The 19843-nt window shown below is 43.2% G+C and overlaps 2 protein-coding genes across 6 annotated transcripts in view; both read left to right on the top strand.

Moving 5' to 3' along the window:
* Positions 1 to 996: 996 nt before the first annotated feature.
* shmt1 (serine hydroxymethyltransferase 1 (soluble)) lies at positions 997 to 14078 on the top strand. Of its 2 annotated transcripts, none has more exons than XM_088613379.1 (12): positions 997 to 1120; positions 2497 to 2653; positions 3048 to 3193; positions 4073 to 4188; positions 4736 to 4896; positions 6561 to 6642; positions 7362 to 7574; positions 10476 to 10592; positions 10784 to 10906; positions 11445 to 11561; positions 12864 to 12974; positions 13296 to 14078. In XM_088613379.1, exons 2-12 carry the CDS (start codon positions 2555 to 2557, stop codon positions 13466 to 13468), a joined length of 1458 nt encoding a protein of 485 aa, XP_088469505.1. In that variant the 5' UTR covers positions 997 to 1120; positions 2497 to 2554; the 3' UTR covers positions 13469 to 14078. The 2 variants fall into 2 exon arrangements, with proteins under 2 accessions (XP_088469505.1, XP_088469506.1); XM_088613380.1 differs by having other exon boundaries at positions 1119 to 1205.
* A 1484-nt stretch (positions 14079 to 15562) lies between these two features.
* Positions 15563 to 19843, top strand: part of LOC148645036 (uncharacterized) — a 20924-nt gene continuing 16643 nt past the window's right edge. For 2 of the 4 annotated variants that reach the window (XM_088613378.1, XM_088613375.1), the window contains exons 1-5: positions 15563 to 15691; positions 16298 to 16410; positions 17445 to 17568; positions 17840 to 17933; positions 19334 to 19484. In XM_088613378.1, coding sequence (XP_088469504.1) covers positions 16305 to 16410; positions 17445 to 17568; positions 17840 to 17933; positions 19334 to 19484 — 475 coding nt within the window. In that variant the 5' untranslated portion in view covers positions 15563 to 15691; positions 16298 to 16304. The other 2 variants (XM_088613376.1, XM_088613377.1) reach the window with 2 other exon arrangements.

Here is a 19843-nt window from a genome sequence, read left to right as displayed (position 1 = left end):
GGGAATCCAGTGTATTTATACAATATGTGTAAAGAATGTTTATAATATGTGTTGCACATAACTTTTATATCTCTGGAAGTTCTATCTTGGGCATGCCTAATTCAAGTTCATTAAGTCATCTGGTTCCGCAAGTTGGAAACATTTCTGAATGCCAGCTGACAGTCACAGCATAGGTTTAGGCTTTGATAGTTACCAGTGGTTTCTGTACATGTCCCAAGATACAGTATTCTCTGTTGGTAACACAAATCTCTTGCACATGAGTCTGCTGACAGGCGTGTAGCATATATATGTACAGTATATGAAAGCACCTGTTCCTTGACAGAGACATGTGAAACCAGGCTGGCTATTACACCCAAAGCTATATATGTGCATGTTGGATACCCAGGCTGGTGTAGTCTGTTGCAATGAGGATAGCACTGTCACCCCAGGGTGAGCTGACACTTAGAAACAATGTATTTTTTCGTGTCTGGCATTGCACTGTGTATCTTTTGTACTCTCACCAGTTTTTGTTTTATTATATAGTCTAAAGGGGGGGATTAACAACAATCAATTAGCTGCAGCAAGTACAAAAAAATCAATAGCCAATATTTGATCTAAAATCGTTTTCTGGGCAATGACATTAAAATAAGTTCTTTGAATAGTTGGCTGATCTTAGATATTGCGACTGAAAAACTGTCATTATGTAAAAAATCCTATTTTTGCTTCACCTCTTAACGTATGCACGCCGTATCCTTTAAACGTGTTATGCTAGTGTTAAGTAAAAAAGTTCATCGCCATTACTGTATTCCGAAGACCGTGAAACGGAAACAACGAACTCTTATACGAGTCTTTGCCCAAATTGGGAAGATTTTTTTCTCTGCAAAACTTCTTTACAAATTAAAGCCGTGCACGACCCCCCCAGCACATACTTTTCATATGAAAATCACGCTTAATTGTCCACGAACCCTTGTGCACAGCGCGCTCCCTAGGCCTGCGCGAAAAATGCGTCTATTTAATTGGCTGCTGCTTTCGCGGATTTCATGTTTCTCGCCTCGGACTGGCTCGGCGGGGAGCTGTTTTTGGGCGTGTTCCGGGCAGGAAGGCTTGTCACTCAAAAGTAGTTGTTCAACCTTCAAAGAGGGTGAGTGGACGTTTTGAGTTTTCTGTCCCAGCAGTCATTTTCAAGGCACAGTAGCGCCTGATTTTTAAGACGTGTGCGAATAAAAGTAGGCGTTTTATTAAAAACTGGTTTTATTTTGCAGCCACCTCTGCCGTTCAGACAGATGGTTCACAAATCTGATATTGTCTGGCGTTTGTCGCGCTTTGTGAGATATGAAAGTTAACACTACTGTATTAACGTAGTCACGTTTATGTTGCATATAGATAACTGTATTTGTAAAATGTTTTAGAAATTCGGTAATTGTTTGCAGCGACTATTGCACGATATTAATTTGCAAAACTGGGAAAATACAAAGCGCGCACAGTGTGTAGCACCTACCACCATGTTTCTCATGGGTCTGAAATGTCTGCATGGTGATATGTACTGACTGAACTGGTTAGCCTAGCATGCATTTCGCATTATCTGCAGTTATATAACTTGATATCCTGCTGTACTATATTAACTTTTTGTTTTTGTAGAGTTGTGCAACTCGGAATTTCTAGGGTCCGATAGAGTGAAGTATTACAAGACAAACAGAAATGCTGTACAGTATGCAGTTCATGTTTGTGAACATGATAATCATATAGTTCAACAGAATTACATATTCTAATAAGCTTTTTTTAATGATTACATAGCTTTCGTTCGGCACGTTTTAGGTAGCGTTGTTTGTTCTTGAGGGGGGGGAAAAGTTTTACACTTTGCGAAGAGGGTTATATCGTAAGCCTGGATTAATTCTCAACTGTGCAACACCTCAGTGTAAAGCGCTAGGCTTTTGAGCTAATAATTAATGTTCCAATCAGAACAAAATGCTCAGACCCGGAGTATTGTTTTTCAATATGAAGAGCAGACGAGGTCAGAGTTCGACCGGTGACCAGCAGACATCAGCAGGCTCTCGCCTGATTGTGCTGACATACTGCCAACAGCTGTTTTTTAAGTGTCGAAATTCTCTGGGTCCGATTAAATAAAGGCTGTATTTTTCGCTACCATGGAATGAAGATTAAAAGTAGCTGTTTAGTATGAGCACGAAAGGCGTTTATTTCTAATGTAATTATTTAATTGAATTCACCATTATTACTTCAGCAAAAGCAGAGAACTTTGTGGTGGGGTTTGTATTAAAGGCGTTGACTAAAATTATGTAGTATTTTGTAGCAAATTAGACTTTCCCTTAGTTTTGCCCTTTCAGTACATCCTAAGTCGCTGGACAAGATTATTGTTGCAGAAACGTTTTAAAACAGGAAATTGAACTTTGTTTTTATCAACAATGCTATTTTACAGTAGTGTAGTTACAATTAGTTTTGGGGAAACTGTTTTTACCCCTTGAGTAGCCTTGTTTTCTTTACTCCCCCCCTTCCCCCCAGAGGAGAATATCCAACCCGCCACATCTTTCAGAAGCTGTAAGAAAACCGGAGGGCAGACATGGCTCACAATAATGGGAACCATGGAGACCAGAGCAAAGACACCTGGGATTCCCACAACAGGATAATGCGCGAGCCCCTCAGCTCCAATGACCCGGAGGTGAGCCGAAAGACGGTTTCTTTGCCAACTCCACTTGACCAGAACCGGCTGAATATTGTAGAACCTAGGTGACGTTAATTGTGGTATGGCCAAAACTTTTTTTTTTTGTACCTCTTGGCTACCTCACTGTAGATTGAGCAAGAAGGAGGCCAACCTAGGACAAGGCTGAGGTGAAACAAGAGTTTTCAATGTGGCGACATTACTGGCCCTGTCTGAACCTTGGCATTTGTATTCAAAACACTGCACCTATTTCATCAGACCACCTCCCCTTCAAGGCTGATTTAAATTGATGGTTTGGTTTGTTGTGCTTTGGTGTCGGCTGTGGCGTTTTTTTGTTGTGATTAAGTACCGAGAAGCAGGGGATAAGGCTGCTCTTCCTCTCAATCTCCGGCAGGTGTTTGAAATTATCAAGAATGAAAAGAAAAGGCAGATCTACGGCTTAGAGCTCATCGCCTCTGAGAACTTCACCAGCAGGGCAGTGCTAGAGGCTCTAGGGTCCTGCATGAACAACAAGTACTCTGAAGGATATCCCGGGCAAAGGTCTGTCACAGCGCGAGAAGCTCGCACATGCACATTAATTGAGGTTGTTCAAGACTTTTCTATATGTTTCTGGAAGCCTTCCTAGAAAGACTGCATAATAATAATCCCTTACACTTCTATAGCGCTTTTCTGGACACTCCACTCAAAGCACTTTACAGGTAATGGGGATACCCTCCACCACCACCAATTTGCAGCCCCACCAGGATGATTAGGAGGCCATGATTGGGTAAAGGCCAGGAGGAAATTAGGCCAGGACGCCAGGGTAACACCCCTACCGTCTTGGAGAAATGCCCTTGGGATTTTTAAAGGTCACAGGCAGTCAAGACCTCAGTTTTACATCTCATCTGAAGGACGGCACCTTTTTACAGTCCCCATCACTATACTGGTGCATTAGGACCCAGACAGACCACAGGGTGAGTGCCCCCTGCTGGTCCCACTAACACCTCTTCCAGCAGCAGCCTTAGTTTTTCCCAGGAGGTTTCCCATCCAGGTACTGACCAGGCTCACACCTGCTGAGCTTCAGTGGGCTGCCAGTGGTGAGCAGCAGGGTGATAAAGCTGAAGTCTTGAGACAGTAGTGGCGACAAATTCCAGATGTGTTTAAGGAGTCGGAAATTCAGTTTTGGGGAAAATGCGCCAAAATTTGATTGGGCTTGTGTTTCTGAGTGAAAGAAAGAAAAAAAATGCATTTAAATGTCTCAGTGAGTAAATGTGACAGGATCAGGAGATTTTAAAATTCGTTCCTAATGGGAAGGTGCCTCTTCCGTTGCCTGCACTAAGATATGGACAAGGGAGTTTCGTTGTGGAGGCCCTTGTCTCGTGCTAGTTGCCATTCGCAGATTCTCAGATGCATCATGGGACGGTTGTGGCTTGTCTCCAGGTATTACGGAGGCACGGAGTTCGTGGATGAGCTGGAGAGGCTGTGTCAGAAGCGAGCCCTGGAGGTGTACAGCCTGGACGCTGAGAAATGGGGGGTCAATGTCCAGCCATACTCAGGTGTGTAGCACAGCACAATCCCCGCTGCTCCGAAACTGCCCGCACTTCCTGCTGGAGACTATTCCCAGTGCCGGCTACCAGTCCTTTCAAATGGAAACATTAACTCGGGTGGATTATTCCATCGACAAAATGCACCAATAGGTGCCTTTGAAATTTTCTCCCATTATTTGTCTTTCCAAAACTCTGCTTTGGCTAGTGTTGCGAAACTAGTTTTGATAAAGCCTGCTGGAAGCATATTTCTGTTTATCTTTTCACTGATGTGCCAGTGCCGTTTTGATAAAACCAATTCTCTTTTGCTCACTTAAATAAAAGGCAAATGTTTGGGTGGTTATAAAGAACTGGGGTCTTGCGAATCTTTGATTTACTGCAGGATGTCTGTGCGCTGACCAGTATAAAATGTTAAGTCGTCTCTTTTCATAGAATACACTCATTTTTATACAGAAAGTGTGACAGCCTGCTCTCAGGATTTCTTAAAGGCGTGTAAAGGAATAGGGTAATGAAATTAGCCTATGAATGAGTGCTTTCTTGTTGGGGTTTGTTTTGACAGGGTCACCTGCTAACTTCGCTGTGTACACCGCCCTGGTGGAGCCCCACGGGAGGATCATGGGATTGGACCTACCAGACGGCGGTCATCTGACTCACGGATTCATGACTGATAAGAAGAAAATCTCGGCCACCTCCATTTTCTTTGAGTCGATGCCATACAAGGTAGAGGAGCTGTATCAACAGGCTTACATTGAAATTGCTGAGCTTTGTGGCAACTTTGCTGCATAATGTGTTTGGTGGGGGGGAAACTTTTGTATTCTACCATTGCTCATTCTTGTGTGTTTAAATGCTTAACATAACAGCTTTGCGTGTTACTGTAGCATTGCATGCTAATGCCGATTTGCCTACAGTAAAAATGCCAGCAGTGGAGCCAGCTCCTTTTTAGTAATGAATTGAGGCTTTGTGTAGACCACCCTGACTGATGTGTAGAACAATGCGCTAATTGCTAGATGTATGATGATATGGTGACTAACGAAATAACTGTCTGACTGTACAACACTATATTAATCGAGCTCATCCTGATATGATCTCATTCCAGCTAGGCAGCGCATATTCTTATGCTGGTCATGTAACAACAGCTGTCTCGTGAGATAAAGATGGGGACAGTTGTGTTGTGGATGACCCTGGACTTGATCCCAGCAGAATAATTTGCTACATGAGCTGAAATGATGTGTGGCACCTAGGGCTCAGAGACCAGTGCACAGTTACATGATTGTCCAGGCTGTACCAAGGCAATGAAGCAGAATCCCATGAGTCAGCATGTATAGCTTGGTGCCACCTCACCTATGTCTACTTTCCGATGCTTCAAGCCTTTACCTTTACCTGTCGACCCCTTATGATTAACCCTGTTGATGAGTTGAGCTGTGTACAAAAAAACGTCTCTGCCTCTGCTGCAAAAACGTTGGTTGTTTCCGAGTGGCTCAACCAGCACTCAGCAGGGTAGTCCAGATTGATTCCCCTGATGAAGGTGCTGCAGGTTCGAGTCTTTGTCATATCAGTAGCTGGTTCTCCATGCAGTATGCTCACAAGTGTCTGAGTGCTGCTGGTGGGTGGGTGGGGTTAGTCAAGCAGGGCTCTCTCGGCTCCCAGCAGCTTCTCAGACACCAGCATTCATTGCTGCTGTCGGCAAAGGACTGCTTTCCCTCCATGAACTACAGTATATTTAATGGGACATTATTACATATCCACCCTTTTTGGAATTGCCATCAGAGATGCAGGCAATGCAGCCCCATGTAGGAAGATGTGCAGCAAATGGAGGAGATGTGCATCCCTCACCAGAAACACTACTTGCCTGCAGGCACCCAGGCCAGTGGACGATGCAATGCTCAGTTGTCCACCACTGCTTAGGGAATCCCCCAGCCAGCATGGACTACGACACAGTCTTGAACCCAGGTGCTTCTGAGTAGCTGCTTTACTTGAGCTACACTGAAACCCCTCACATGTAACTTTTAAGGCATTTTGTGTTTGGAAAACAGTCATGCCTCTTAAAGTGAACTGCTTCCAATTACATCGTTTGTTAAATATTACCTTGCTACTCAGAGCAGTATTGAAGCAATGTAGATTTATTCTTTTATAGTCATTGGAGGTTTATTATTTGCGTTAACATCAGAGGTATTTGCTTTGTCCTTTAGGGAAAGTGCTGAAGAGGGTTATTTTGTGTATAGCTATATGATTATGATATATGAATATGTATATGATTAACTAGTTCCACTTACATTTACAGTACCAATAATTTTGTTCAACTGTATTATATTTTCAAAGTCATTTTGTCTTTAGTCAGTAAAATTAAACAGCCTAGCTGAATTAACACATTTCTTTGCTTTCAGGTCAACCCAGATACCGGTTACATAGACTATGATCGACTTGCAGAGAATGCACGCCTCTTCCATCCCAAACTCATCATTGCAGGTGCCTAAGTGTACAGTAACTAATCTGCTTACAATAGTGAGGAAGGGGGCAAAGTTCATTGTTCACCAACTCAGTTCTTTGTGCCTGCACTAAAGGGCAGGCAGGTGAATGTTTTGTGTTGGTGTATCTCAGAAATGCTCCCAAAATGTCTTGCTTGAAATCCGTTTTGCTTGAACTTTGAGAACTTTCTGTGCACCTCAATGTCCCCATGAAAAAAGTGTAGGTTGGACTGTGATAATGTACCTGTGTTACTGTGCACAATTACTGATGCCCTGCGGAATTCAGGTTTTTGTAGGTGGTTCTATTTGGAAATGTTTTTTGCAACTCCTGGGGAGAGAGCACTTGAAGAGTTTGGTAACATCAGCCCTATTGTAAAAATAAAGATTTTACGTTGCAGAATTCAAAATTGTGTTGAAAAGTCTGTAAAATAAGTTTTTTATAGGGTGCTAACTATATATATTTACAAAATATGTTAATTGATCATAACAAAATCAGACAAAACTATCAGTTGAAGACTATCTACAGTACATAGATGTACTGTAAATGTGTGCATTTAAAGTCTTAATGTGATTGGACTGGTGCTGTTAGCGTGATAAGATAGCAAGCTGTTGATTGAGTTCAGATCTGCTCCCTGTAAATGTTTTACTTTTATCTTGTGATGCCCACCTAGAATCTTGAGAATGAGGTACAGATTGCTCTTCTCCTGGGCTGCTTTCCAGGTGTCAGCTGCTACTCTCGCAACCTGGACTATGCCCGGATGAGGCAGATAGCTGATGAGAACGGAGCTTATCTGTTGGCTGACATGGCGCACATCAGCGGCCTGGTGGCGGCTGGGGTCGTGCCCTCGCCCTTTGAGCACTGCGATGTGGTCTCGACCACGACTCACAAGACCCTCCGGGGCTGCAGGGCCGGGCTTATTTTCTACAGGAAAGGTGAGTGCGTTTGTCCTTTTTCCAAACGGCACGCTTTGGGTCTGTCTGGTTTTGCTCGCCTGGCGAGATCCGAAGACCCTGCTATGGCTGTGTCAGCTGTTGTGGTGGAGAACCGGCTTCTTTAGAGGGACTTCCTAGGATTCATTCCTTAAACATATTTTTGGGTTTTGAAGTATCTGGCCAGCAGCTATATCGCCATGAAGCTCAGCAGGTACCTGGATGGGTGTCCTCCTTGGAGAAAGCTAAGGTTGCTGCTGGAAGAGGTGTTAGCGGGGCCAGTAGGGGGCACTCACCTTGCAGTTTGTGTGGGTCCTAATGCCCCATTATAGTGATGGGGACACTGTACTGTAAAAAGGTGCCGTCCTTTGGATGAGACGTAAAACCGAGGTCTTGACTCTCTGTGGTCATTAAAAATCCCAGGGCGTTTCTCGAAAAGAGTAGGGGTGTTACCTCAGTGTCCTGGCCAACTTCCCACTGGCCTTTACCAATCTTGGCCTCCTAATAATCCCCATCTCTGAACTGTCTTCCTCACTCTGTTCTCCTCCTCATTGATAGCTGGGGTGTGGTGAGCGCACCGGTGCATCATCCAGGTGGGGCTGTGTACTGGTGGTGGTGGTGGAGCGGATTTCCTATTACCTGTAAAGCCCTATGAGTAGAGTGCCCAGTAAAGCACTGTATAAATGTAAGGAATTGTTATTATTAATTAAAATGGTGAAGAATGTGAAAAAGATTGTAAGTAGATGAGCTTACTTTTGTTACCCTGAAGGGAACTGTCACTCATGGTTCTCTGCCTGCAAGAATTAGATCTTTAGGGCTCAGTATCCCCTGGAATATATTGTGCCCAGACCGTCCTACACCTGTAATGACATGCTGAGGTGAAAAAATAGCCGTGGCTGAGAGCTCACAAGCACGTCTCAGGCAGTGGTGAGATGGGAAACGCCACAATTAAAGAAAAGGGGAACCAGAAAAGAAAGAAAGAAAAAATAAGCCCAACACTCGGGCCTGCAGAGCGGTAGTGACAAGGAACAGAGAAAGCGCCGCGATAGGTAAGCAAGCGCAGAAATGTAGAGAAAACAGAAAACTGGCGTGAAGAAACTTCGAGGTAGGAAACACAGAGCAGCCCAGCTAATGACAGAACCCTGCGTGAAGGGCGAGGGAAGTATTTTAGAGAATTGGAACTAATAAAGACATAAGTAATGAATTGATAGGCTGCACGCTGTTAAAGTCTGCCTGTGCGTGTTGTAACAGCGCTGGGGGGTGTGCTGTCCCACGCGTGTAACCGGGTCCAGTCACCGGCGCCCGCACAGACATAATAACACCTGGGTGTTTGTTCTCGGTGAGTCTATTCTTAATCTACCATACTCTAGTCTCTCAGCTCCGGTTTCGAAGGATCTAATCTGCAGGGTATCAGCTCAACAATCCAGGTGGATAGATTGTTTTAAACTTCCACAACCTTTCGTGTATAGAAGCGCCTTGCATTCTCCACCTATCTCAGAGCCTTTAATTGTGAAACGCTAACTCTGAGGATCATCCCTGGTTGGGACTGTGAGCTGCCTGCCCCTTTCTCTTCTCAGCAGGTCTTAAATACACCTCATGAGCAATTCCTCATGAGCGTTCTCCAGATAGGTCTAATGCTCTTGTCTCGTGTCCTGCGATGTACACCAGCCTCTTGTTCCTCTCTGAGATGTGTCCCTGCTGGAACCACTGGCGCCTCTCTCAGACCAACTTGTTCCAGCTTCAGCTGCGTTTCCAAACTGTGTGTTGTGTTCCACGCCAGTTATGGATGCGTGGGAGCTGACAGTTGGAGAAATCATATCACCCTGCAACTCACAACTGGCAACCCACTGAAGCTAAGCAGGTGTGAGCCTGGTCAGTACCTGGATGGGAGACCTCCTGGGAAAAACTAAGGTTGCTGCTGGAAGAGGCATTAGTGGGGCCAGCAGGGGGCGCTCACCCTGCGGCTCATGTGGGTCCTAATGCCCCAGTGTAGTGACGGGGACACTATACTGTAAAAAAACAGGCGACGTCCTTCGGATGAGACGTAAAACCGAGGTCCTGACTCTCTGTGGTCATTAAAAATCCCAGGGTGTTTCTCGAAAAGAGTAGGGGTGTAACCCCGGCATCCTGGCCAAATTTCCCCATCGGCTGTTATCAATCATGGCCTCCTAACAATCCCCCTCTGTGAATTGGCTTCATTACTCTGCTCTCCTCCCCACTGATAGCTGATGTGTGGTGAGCGTTCTGGCGCACTATGGCTGCCGTCGCATCATCCAGGTGGGGGCTGCACATTGGTGGTGGTGGAGGGGAGTCCCCATTACCTGTAAAGCGCTTTGAGTGGAGTGTCCAGAAAAAGCGCTATATAAGTGTAAGCAATTATTATTATTATTATTATTATTATTATTATTATTATTATTATTATTAAATCATTGATGCGTTGGTTTTTGAAAAGTTTCTCCACGATACTCTACATTACCGTCAGCCAGCAGCCATGTCACCCTGCAACTTACAATTGGCAGCCCACTGAAGTTCAGCAGGTGTGAGCCTGGTCAGTACCTGGATGGGAGACCTCCTGGGAAAAACTAAGGTTGCTGCTGGAAGAGGTGTTAGTGAGGCCAGCAGGGGGCGCTCACCCTGCAGTCTATGTGGGTCCTAATGCCCCAGTATAGTGATGGGGACACTATACTGTAAACAAGCGCTGTCTTTCGGATTAGACGTAAAACCGAGGTCCTGACTCTCTATGGTCATTAAAAATTCCAGGGCATTTCTCGAAAAGAGTAGGGGTGTAACCCTGGCGTCCTGTTCAAATTTCCTATGCCTATACACACTACTGCCTATATGCGATATACACTCTGCAATGAAATGATAGTGGAAGTGAGATAAAAATGCTTGTGTATTTTGCAGGGGTCCGCAGCGTTGACCCAAAGACTGGGAAAGAGAGCCTCTACAACTTAGAAAGTCTGATCAATCAGGCTGTGTTCCCAGGCCTGCAGGGAGGACCACACAACCACGCCATTGCAGGTACCTAACTCCCTCACCCCGTCGAAACCCAGGGTGACTGCAGACTAGGTCACGCAAGAGACCGCGATGACCGTTCTCTTCGGAGTTCTGAACGATTCATGAATGCTTTCTTCTTTGTTTTTTTTTCCTTTCTGAAGAAAATGAAAGCTTTTTATGCAAGTGTTTCTAACGTGCCTGTCGTGTGATGCCAGGGGTTGCGGTGGCTCTGAAACAAGCGCTGACCCCTGAGTTCCGGGCCTATCAGGTGCAGGTGGTGGCAAACTGCAGAGCAATGGCAGCGACTCTCACCGACCTGGGCTATAAAATTGTGACAGGTGTGTATTTCAACACATCCCTCAGATGTTTCTACCCAGCCGAAACCTGTTCTTCAGAAGCTGAGACCCTTCACTCACACGCAACACCACAGCCATAGTGTGATATTTCATTTGAATATTTTCTTCTTAGAATTCCTTACCACGATGCCTAGAGGTTTCAGAGCTTCTCCACCTTGATGTTCAAGCTACGTTTTTAAGGTGTCCTCAAATTTCAATGTTAGATTTTTTGAAACGGCTCTTCTGACCCCTTGTAGCTGTTTGTAATTATATTACAATATATATACTGGCCATGAAAAGAATGGTATATGCAAGAGCTGTGTTAGCTAGAAATCTTTTTTTTTCTCGAGAGGAAAGTAATTTTGCGTTTTCACACAATGATTTGTCATCCAGAGACATGAGGTAGGCCACTAACGAAGGACTGGGAGACGCGTCGAAGTGTTCAGAACTATTCAGAGGAACCTAGGTTAAGACGAACATCTGGAAGGGTTTAATTTTTACTTCTCAACGTGGTTTATTTTTCCAATTCTTTTTTTTTCAGGTGGCTCTGATAATCACCTCATCCTGGTGGACCTGCGAGCTAATGGGACTGATGGGGGGAGGGCAGAGAAGGTGCTGGAAGCCTGTTCCATCGCCTGCAATAAAAACACCTGCCCAGGTGAGAAAGCGTGAGCTAGCCAGGAGCATCCCATCTGGTTATTCGAAACTGGAGGAAAAGGGCTTGTCTGCCTTCAGTTTTAGCAACTGCCCTGGCCTTAGATGGCCACTGCGAGCTGGAGCTTGATCTGGCATGCACAAGGATTCACCCTGGATGGGAACACACATACGATAATAACAATCTTAAGTATTCCTTACACTTATATAGCACTTTTCTGGACACTCCACTCAAAGCGCTTTACAGGTAATGGGGATCCCCTCCACCACCACCAGTGTGCAGCCCCACCTGGATGATGCACCAGTACCAGTGCGGAGGAGAACAGTGTGATGAAGCCAGTTCAGAGACGGGGATTATTAGGAGGCCACGATTAGTAAAAGCCAATGGGAAATTTGGCTAGGATGACCAAATACTCCTACTCTTTTCGAGAAACGCCCTGAGATTTTTAATGACCACAGAGAGTAAGGACCTTGGTTTTACGTCTCATCCGAAGGACGGCACCTTTTTACAGTATAATATGCCCGTCACTATACTGGGGCATTAGGACCCACACAGACTGCAGGGTGAGCGCCCCGTACTGGCCCCACTAACACCTCTTCCAGCAGCAACCTTCGTTTTTCCCAGGAGGTCTGCCATCCAGGTGCTAACTGAGCTCACACCTGCCGAGCCTTCAGTGTGCTGCCAGTTGGGAGTTGTGGGGTGATCTAGCTTCTGGCTGACACTAGTTCACACATGCGTATAAGATTCCAGTTAAGCGACCCCGGTGAACCTGGACAGCATACCTACACTGTGGGGGAAACCCAGTGCACCCAGAGACATGGCAACAACTTCCAAAACCCCACACAGAAGGTGTCCTCGAAATCAAGAACTACTTGAGTTATTTCCTTCAACCAATTTCTAACTGCTTCAGCCAATTCAGGGTCACAGGGGGACCTGTAGCCCATCTGGGCAAGCAGTGTGTACAAGGCAAGATACACCCTGGAGGGGATGCCAGTCCATCGCAGGGCACACACAGAAGCACACACACTCTCACAAGGGCCAGTTTTCCCAAAAGCCAATTAATCTCCCAGCATGTCTTTGGGCTGTGGGAGGAAACCAGAGCACCTGAAGGAAATCCACACAAACACAGGGAATACATCCAAACTCCACACAGATAGAACCCCAGGTCTGGAATTGAACCCAGGGCTCCAGCACAGCAAGGCAGCGAAATTTGCCAGTGTGCCGCCAAGCTGCCCTGAATTTTTTTTAAATGAAAGACTGAAATAAGAAAACCATTTGTAACGGGAATCTTACCTGTTTCTCCAGGGGACAAAAGTGCCTTACGCCCAAGTGGGGTGAGACTAGGGACCCCAGCTCTCACATCCAGAGGACTCCTGGAAGACGATTTCCGGAAAGTGGCAGAGTTTATCCACAGAGGTGAGTGCATTACCATAGAAGAATGAGCTAAGTGCTCATATGCGTTAAGCATTTTGGTGGATGTTTGCATTTGACAAATAAACTGAACTCTGAACTCTCTGCTTGAAGGTATACAAATCTGACGAAGAGGTTGTCTCCCTTTGACTGGGAGTATGCAAAATTGATATTTTTAAATCTGAAATATTCCTAGCTGTGGATTGAGATGGAATGCAATTTGAAATGCGTCCCTCTCGTGCACCTTATGGAGTTAACGCGTTTGTCCCTGTTAATTGCCATTGTACTGAAAACAGTTGTGTACACTGAGTGTTCATGTACTTTCAGGAATCTCCCTGACAGTTGAAATTCAGAGGGATATGAACCCCAAGGCCACTCTTAAGGAGTTTAAGGACAAGATAGCGCAAGACGAGAAAGTCCAAATGAGAATTAAAGAAATCCGAGACGGGGTGGAAGCTTTTGCTGGAAGATTCCCTATGCCAGGGCTGCCCGAGCTGTGAAGTATCGGAGCAGTGCGTGTATGAATCCTGCAATCAAGAGCTGGTCTTTCCCAGGGCGTCCACTGAGCAGTGAACATCTGTAATCCCAGCCCAAGACTTGCCCAAGACTCCATGTGCACTTCTCAACAACAGATGGGAGAAACCCTTCATTTTAACCCTTAATTTTGAAATATTGAAATGCACACATTGACTCATTACTGTATGTCTCATCTTTTTCTTGCATTTTTCCTCTGTACATTTACAGACATCTAAAAATGTGCTTTTTTGTGCATTCCTTAAAGTTGTGAAAATGTAGTTTCTGAATTGCCTGATTAAGTGTACCTGAAGTGAACATTATTTTACTTCTGATACCTAATTTCCTATGCGTGGCTGCAACACTGCAAAAACTAAAGCTACTGACTTTTTCCAAAACATTCAGGTAATTTTTTTTCTCTTAATAGTGTGTTGTTATTCTGTTTTAATTTGGTTCCTTCTGTGGGTGAAAACAGTTAATAAATAAAGAGCACTTCCTTTGTCTTCATTTATATAGATATATGAAACAGGACCATAAAGATATACACTTTAAAGTCTTTCAATGGTTCTTTAAAGCTTTAATAAAATAGTACATTGAGTTTTCTTGTACTATGAGTACTTTGTTTCAAATGTAATTTTTTTACCTTAAAGTGTTTAAAGCTTTCTGATACAAGTGCAGTTCATATTGTATACGTTTTTACTTGTGGTATTTTACCAGTATACTGTCTGCGAATTTGTTTTGAGAAGTGCTAAAGGTTAAACCAAATAGCTAAAAATGCACACCATTAAGACATCAAGTAATAGCTAAACCTTTATTGTGGGTTTTTTTTTCATTTGTTACTTTTTTTCATAACTGGTAGAGGTTTTTGTTGGGATAATAGAATTTACTTTTTTGTCGATTGCACTCATGATGTTTGTGAACAGAAGAAACATGACAGAATTCACCACGTTCTTAAAGTCATAGCATTAACCACATAGCTTTATCTTAGTTTTATTTCGTTATTTTTATACTTTTTATACAGTGTACAGTACTTAAATTTCGTTCACATCTCTAGTTCTTAAGTGTCTCGATACAAGTACTGTATTAGGTAGCCACTTTAATTTTATTGAGGTTTTGATAAAATATCAAACTGGTAAACGCTCAAATTTCCAGTGTGATTTACAAACATCCCACGATGTACTTGCAAATCTTCATTAATATTTAGAAACAAAAAAATCTAATTTCCAACGTTGACATGAAATATCGCGGGACTTTGACGTCGTGATTTAGAGATTTGCCGAGATGGACTGAATGATCTCGCGGGACAGTGACGGTTATTTCTCATCAGCCAGATGAAACGTAGATTGTTAAAGGGGTTGAAATGTGATTTGTCATCTGGTTAAACTCTGCTCACTTAAACCCTAAAATGATCAAATATTTGATAGTATATCCGCACCCCTCTGCACTGTGTTGAAGTATTCAAGCTTCTGCCCGCCCTAGAAATTACTGAAATTGTAAGCGTGGTTATGTTTTCATTTTTTCCCTCAATATAAGTATATAAACTAAGAGAGGTTGCTTTTCACCTTAAAATAAGTTGGACGTATTCCTCATAAAAAAAACCATAATGGGTAATATCTGATAAAATACCTGTAAATAAATCTGTTTTAATATATAAAAGCGATTTTCAACATTATTAAAGGTAGAGTTGATCTTTTTTCATTACGATTTGCATATATGAGACAAGATAATAGAGAACAAAAGTGCTTTAAACTGCAGCAAACTCACAGGAGGTATCCTCCAAATGATTTGTAGTAGATGCACTGTTCATAAACGAACAGCCCCTGCAGTGATACTGTTATTAGCCTAATAAAGATTTCTTTTTATCATGGGGGGTAAAATCCGAAGCCGACTTTATGGACAATCTGACTATCTCTGGCGCACGCTTTGCACCGCAGTGTACCTATATATTTCTAATTAATTTCATACCAACGTGATATTTCATTTGGTGAGTAGTGGCATGATGTGAATGAAATACAGAAAGAGGAAAAAACGCCGACTGGGCGCTTTAATTACTACTCGGAGCCCCGACAAGCACCTGAGGAAGTTAGTGACTCCAACTTCCGCCTACAAATTAGTGTGTGACCGCCATAGCGCGCTAAAATTGAAGACAGGCTGGAGTGCAGTGGAGAGGGACATAAGTTTGGAAAACTTGGAGATAAATCGTCAAACAGGTTTGCAGAAATTTCAGCCGGTGAATTAACTTCAAATGTGTTTAAAACCATGATCTACAGAGGCTGTGTTGACGTCTTCTAGCAGAATTGATATTGGTGCGCTGTTTCTCGAGTTAACTTTCGGCACTGACGAGAATCATCACGATAGCCTGAAATAGGATAGGCATTTAAAATTTAGGATGAATAACTTGGTTGTCACGATGAGACTACCCGATCAAAAACCTATTGTGGACTGGACTTAAAATGTTTATGCACACTCGATCTCTTTGTTGTGGTAGGAGCGTGTCCGTCATTGAATCCTGCATTTACTTAAAATTGACTTGGATTTAAAATTAAAGCCCCGAGTAAAAAGTCTGGAAACAAGCAAGGAAATGGCGAATAATTTAGTGAAGAAAGGGGTCGTGTGTATAGTAAGCATAGACCTGAGCTGTTTAATTGTGACTGTTAAAGGGCAGCTTAGGTGTGCGTGTGTCCTGGGGGGGGGGGTATTATTGATCAGCATAAAACGGAAACATAAAAGAGCCTTGTGCTGAAGCTTCTCAAATCAATGAATGCTTTCTATGTAATTTATCTCAATTCTGTAAATCTGCACCCAAACCAAAACAGCAAACCCATGGAGGCAGAAGACGTCATTGTTATTAGTGACGATGAAAATGACACTCCAGAAATCTTTGAGGACTCTTCCTTGATGATTTTGGAAGACTGCGCTGATAAAAGAGGTAAAAACCTGGGCAAATGGCCTTAAATTTGCTTAATCTTAACAAAGTGTTAACTTGCAACAGAGGTCACACCTTGGATTTAGTCATTGCAAATGACCCTTTTGGTTCTGGCTGATCTTGAACTAATCCTTTCTGATCACCTACCTGCTCTCTTTGGTTTAGAATTCTCTGTCTCACACTCTTCAGCCTCCACATGTGGAAAATACTGTAAAAACATAATTCTTACATTTCGGAAACGGAAGACTATGTCCTTTGTTCTCTGACTGTAGCCGAAAAGCTGGTCAACACATGAGTCTTTTCTGGAATTGATTACTGCAGCTGTCAGCTTGCTGGGGTGTCTAAATCCTTGCAAATCTCAGTTTGTCCAGAATTTTGGAGCCAGAATCCTGACCAGGTCTTGTGCGAGGGATGACATTACTCCTGCACTGGAGTCCTTGCACTGGCTTCCTCTCCGCTTTTGTGTCGACTAAAAAAAATACGCATGCTCTACATAGCTTGGCCTACATTTTAAACCCATGTTTTAATTGTGCTACATTTGTTACTTTTTCTCCTTGTTAAGTTTTTTTTACTGTAAAATGCTTGGAGAATTTACTTTTAAAGAAAATTATATAAAATAAAGATTATTGGAATGATGTAGGGCTTGGGCCCTCTATAATTCATGTTTGCCAAAATGTTTCTAATAACAGCAGTGTGTTTAAAAGCAATGTTAAATGTGCACCCTTCTGTTTTTAAAATAATGATTTTGTATATGCTTTTTATTTTTGTATCCATAGTTACTCTGTTAATATGGCAAAGGATTGTAAGGTTCGAATGGAGAGCATATATTGTTGGTAATCCATATGCAATAAAACACTGTATTTGGAAAAAAATTACAAAGCCACTATTTACATCTGAATATTATGTTTGTGCAACAGTGATCTTGAGAAGCTTTTTAAAAAAAGTTTTCTTCTGTTCCAAACATGTTGACATGAATTCTGGGGTACCGTGTGTTCATCCAGCTCTGACATTTTTTTTCCATTGTCATTTTCTGCAAGATTCTTCGTTTTTGGAACAGGAAAAATCCAACGAAGTTATTGACGATGAATTGTTAATTACATTTTCTCAAAGGGCTGTGGTCTTGCCCCATGCGCGGTATGACTGCACAACCTATCTTTTCAGGTATGTACAGTGAGCTTTCAGGTTTAAGGAATCTTGTATTGAAACCCGTTACCAGTCCATTATAGCAGCCTCAGAGAGGCCACTGCCTCTAGATTCACCTATGGTCATTAAGTACATTACTAGTAATTTATTTGTGTGTGGGTTTGCTGTTGCGCACATCTATTCTGTCAATAATAGATCAATTTATTAAGTCCCTGTGGCCACCTAATTGTGAGTATTTGAAAATGGACATCACGCATTAAGATGTGAGAAATGTATTTTGTTTTTGTAGCAAAACTGAAGCTGAGATGAATGCCCCTGTTGAAGACAATCATAAGTTCTGTGAACAGTGTTATTGCTACATCTGTGATAAGTTAGCATCAGAGGTAAGGATAGGTTTATTGTGACTAAATGTGTAGTTTGCTTCCGATGGTGGATTAAGCTCAACTGCTGCTTTAAAATGTCTTAATAAAGCTGTAAAAGTCAGCTGATGTCTTAATAGATGGTATAGATGCAACCAGATTCCTTTTAAGGAGTCTGAAGGGATGGCCATCTGCTGTAATGGCTCAGAAACGGATTAGACATCCCAGATGTTGTGTAAGTTCAGGCTGTCTATAAAACTAGGCATGTCAAGGGGAGGCCATAACCTTTAGGCTATCAAAAGGTAACACCCCTTCAACACAGGAAATCTAAAATAATGCCTGTGGGGAACTAGTACGTGGATGGACTTTTCTATGGGTTGCCGCCCAACATTTTGCTACTATGCCTCTTATTAAGAAAATGACTTGCGCCTAAAAATATATCTTAAAAAAACAATTTTGTAAACTGCAACAGATGTCTGTTATCTTTTCTGTAGAAACACTGTGCTGAAGATGCCTAGAGATAAGATCACTTTATTGGCCATGTACAATTTCTTGCTGTAGGAGTTTCTTTTCACATACCCCAGCTTGCTCTCCATGAGACACACAGATTGGGGGGAGAGAAGCTTGGGGTCAGACCGCAGGGTCAGCCATTTATACGGCGCCCCTGGAGTAGTTGGGTTTAAGGGCCTTGCTCAGGGGCCCAGCGGAGTAGGATTCCTCTGCAGCCGCGGGATTTGAACCGGCAACCTTCCAGCCACAGGCGCAGATCCTTAGCCACAGTGCCCACACTCCACCCCCCTGGATTATGCTAGATGATGCTAATTACTAGAACAGAGGGAGGGGTCTGAGTGAGACTACTTTAAATTAAGATGCATGGTAAACAATGCTAAGGATCTGCGCCTGTGGCTGGAAGGTTGCCAGTTCGTATCCCGCGGCCGGCAGAGGAATCCTACTCCATTGGGCCTCTGAGCAAGGCTCTTAACCCCAACTCCTCCACGGGTGCTGTATAAATGGCTGACCCTGTGCTCTGACCCCAAGCTTCACTCTCCCTGTCTGTGTGTCTCGTGGAGAGCAAGCTGGGGTATGCGAAAAGACAAATTCCTGATACAAGAAATTGTATATGACCAATAAAGTGATCTTATGTTCTGCACATTTGTTTTCCCCAAACTTCCTACCTGTAATAGTTCCTGGTGTTTCTTTAGAAATTACTGTGCCACACACATAGAAAATAAACCACATTCTTCACCCCTCAATTCCAAGTGGAAAATGTATTACTGTAAGCCTTTTGGAATATCAATAAAGAAGGTGAAGTGTCTTCATCGCAGCTTTAGTCTTATACTAATTCTTTATAATGTTTATATATTTAATTTTTCTGTATCCACACTGTACCTCACTTTGCAAACTACATATCTATTTTTTTGCAGTGCCATGTCTGGATTTCCCCTGGAAATTGTCATTGCAATTCCCACAAATGGAGCACCTTCTGGAAGGCATGGAGAGACAAGAAAGCGCTGGGATACCTTGAGATGTTTCATTTTGACCTGCTGGAAGTGGACGCTGACTTGAGACAAGCTGGTGCGTCTCCTCATTGTACCATTTCTAATAATATTAACCCCTTCAACTTTGGTGCCATGTACCAGGCCGATAAACCCATTTGTAAGTCGCAGCTTGATGTGCCTGAGATGGTGCCGACGTGTTCAGATCAGGACTGTCCAATTCCGTTCATGGAGAACTGGCCTGTCTCTGTTTTTTCTAAGTTTCTTTATCTCGGCATCTTCTGGAAAGCTGGGAGAAGTCGCATTGGTCCAGTTAAGCCAATAATGGTTTAACTCATTAAGTTGTACCTACAGATAAAGGCTCTCCAGGACATGGATTAGACAGCTCTTCTGGCACAGCGAGAAAATGGTATATGTAAGTCACAGTTTCTGAACATC

Source organism: Lepisosteus platostomus, chromosome 19 (assembly GCF_059453375.1).
Source record: "Lepisosteus platostomus isolate fLepPlt1 chromosome 19, fLepPlt1.hap1, whole genome shotgun sequence".
Classification (NCBI taxonomy): Eukaryota; Metazoa; Chordata; class Actinopteri; order Semionotiformes; family Lepisosteidae; genus Lepisosteus; species Lepisosteus platostomus.
This window is presented reverse-complemented; position numbering and strand designations above follow the sequence as displayed.

Excerpts from the sequence above, each read along its gene's own strand:
- shmt1 (XM_088613379.1), top strand. The coding sequence starts at position 2,555 with ATGGCTCACAATAATGGGAACCATGGAGACCAGAGCAAAGACACCTGG. Across the intron at positions 10,593-10,783 it reads ACACAACCACGCCATTGCAG|GGGTTGCGGTGGCTCTGAAA; the intron begins GTACCTAACTCC and ends GTGTGATGCCAG. Across the intron at positions 12,975-13,295 it reads GGCAGAGTTTATCCACAGAG|GAATCTCCCTGACAGTTGAA; the intron begins GTGAGTGCATTA and ends ATGTACTTTCAG.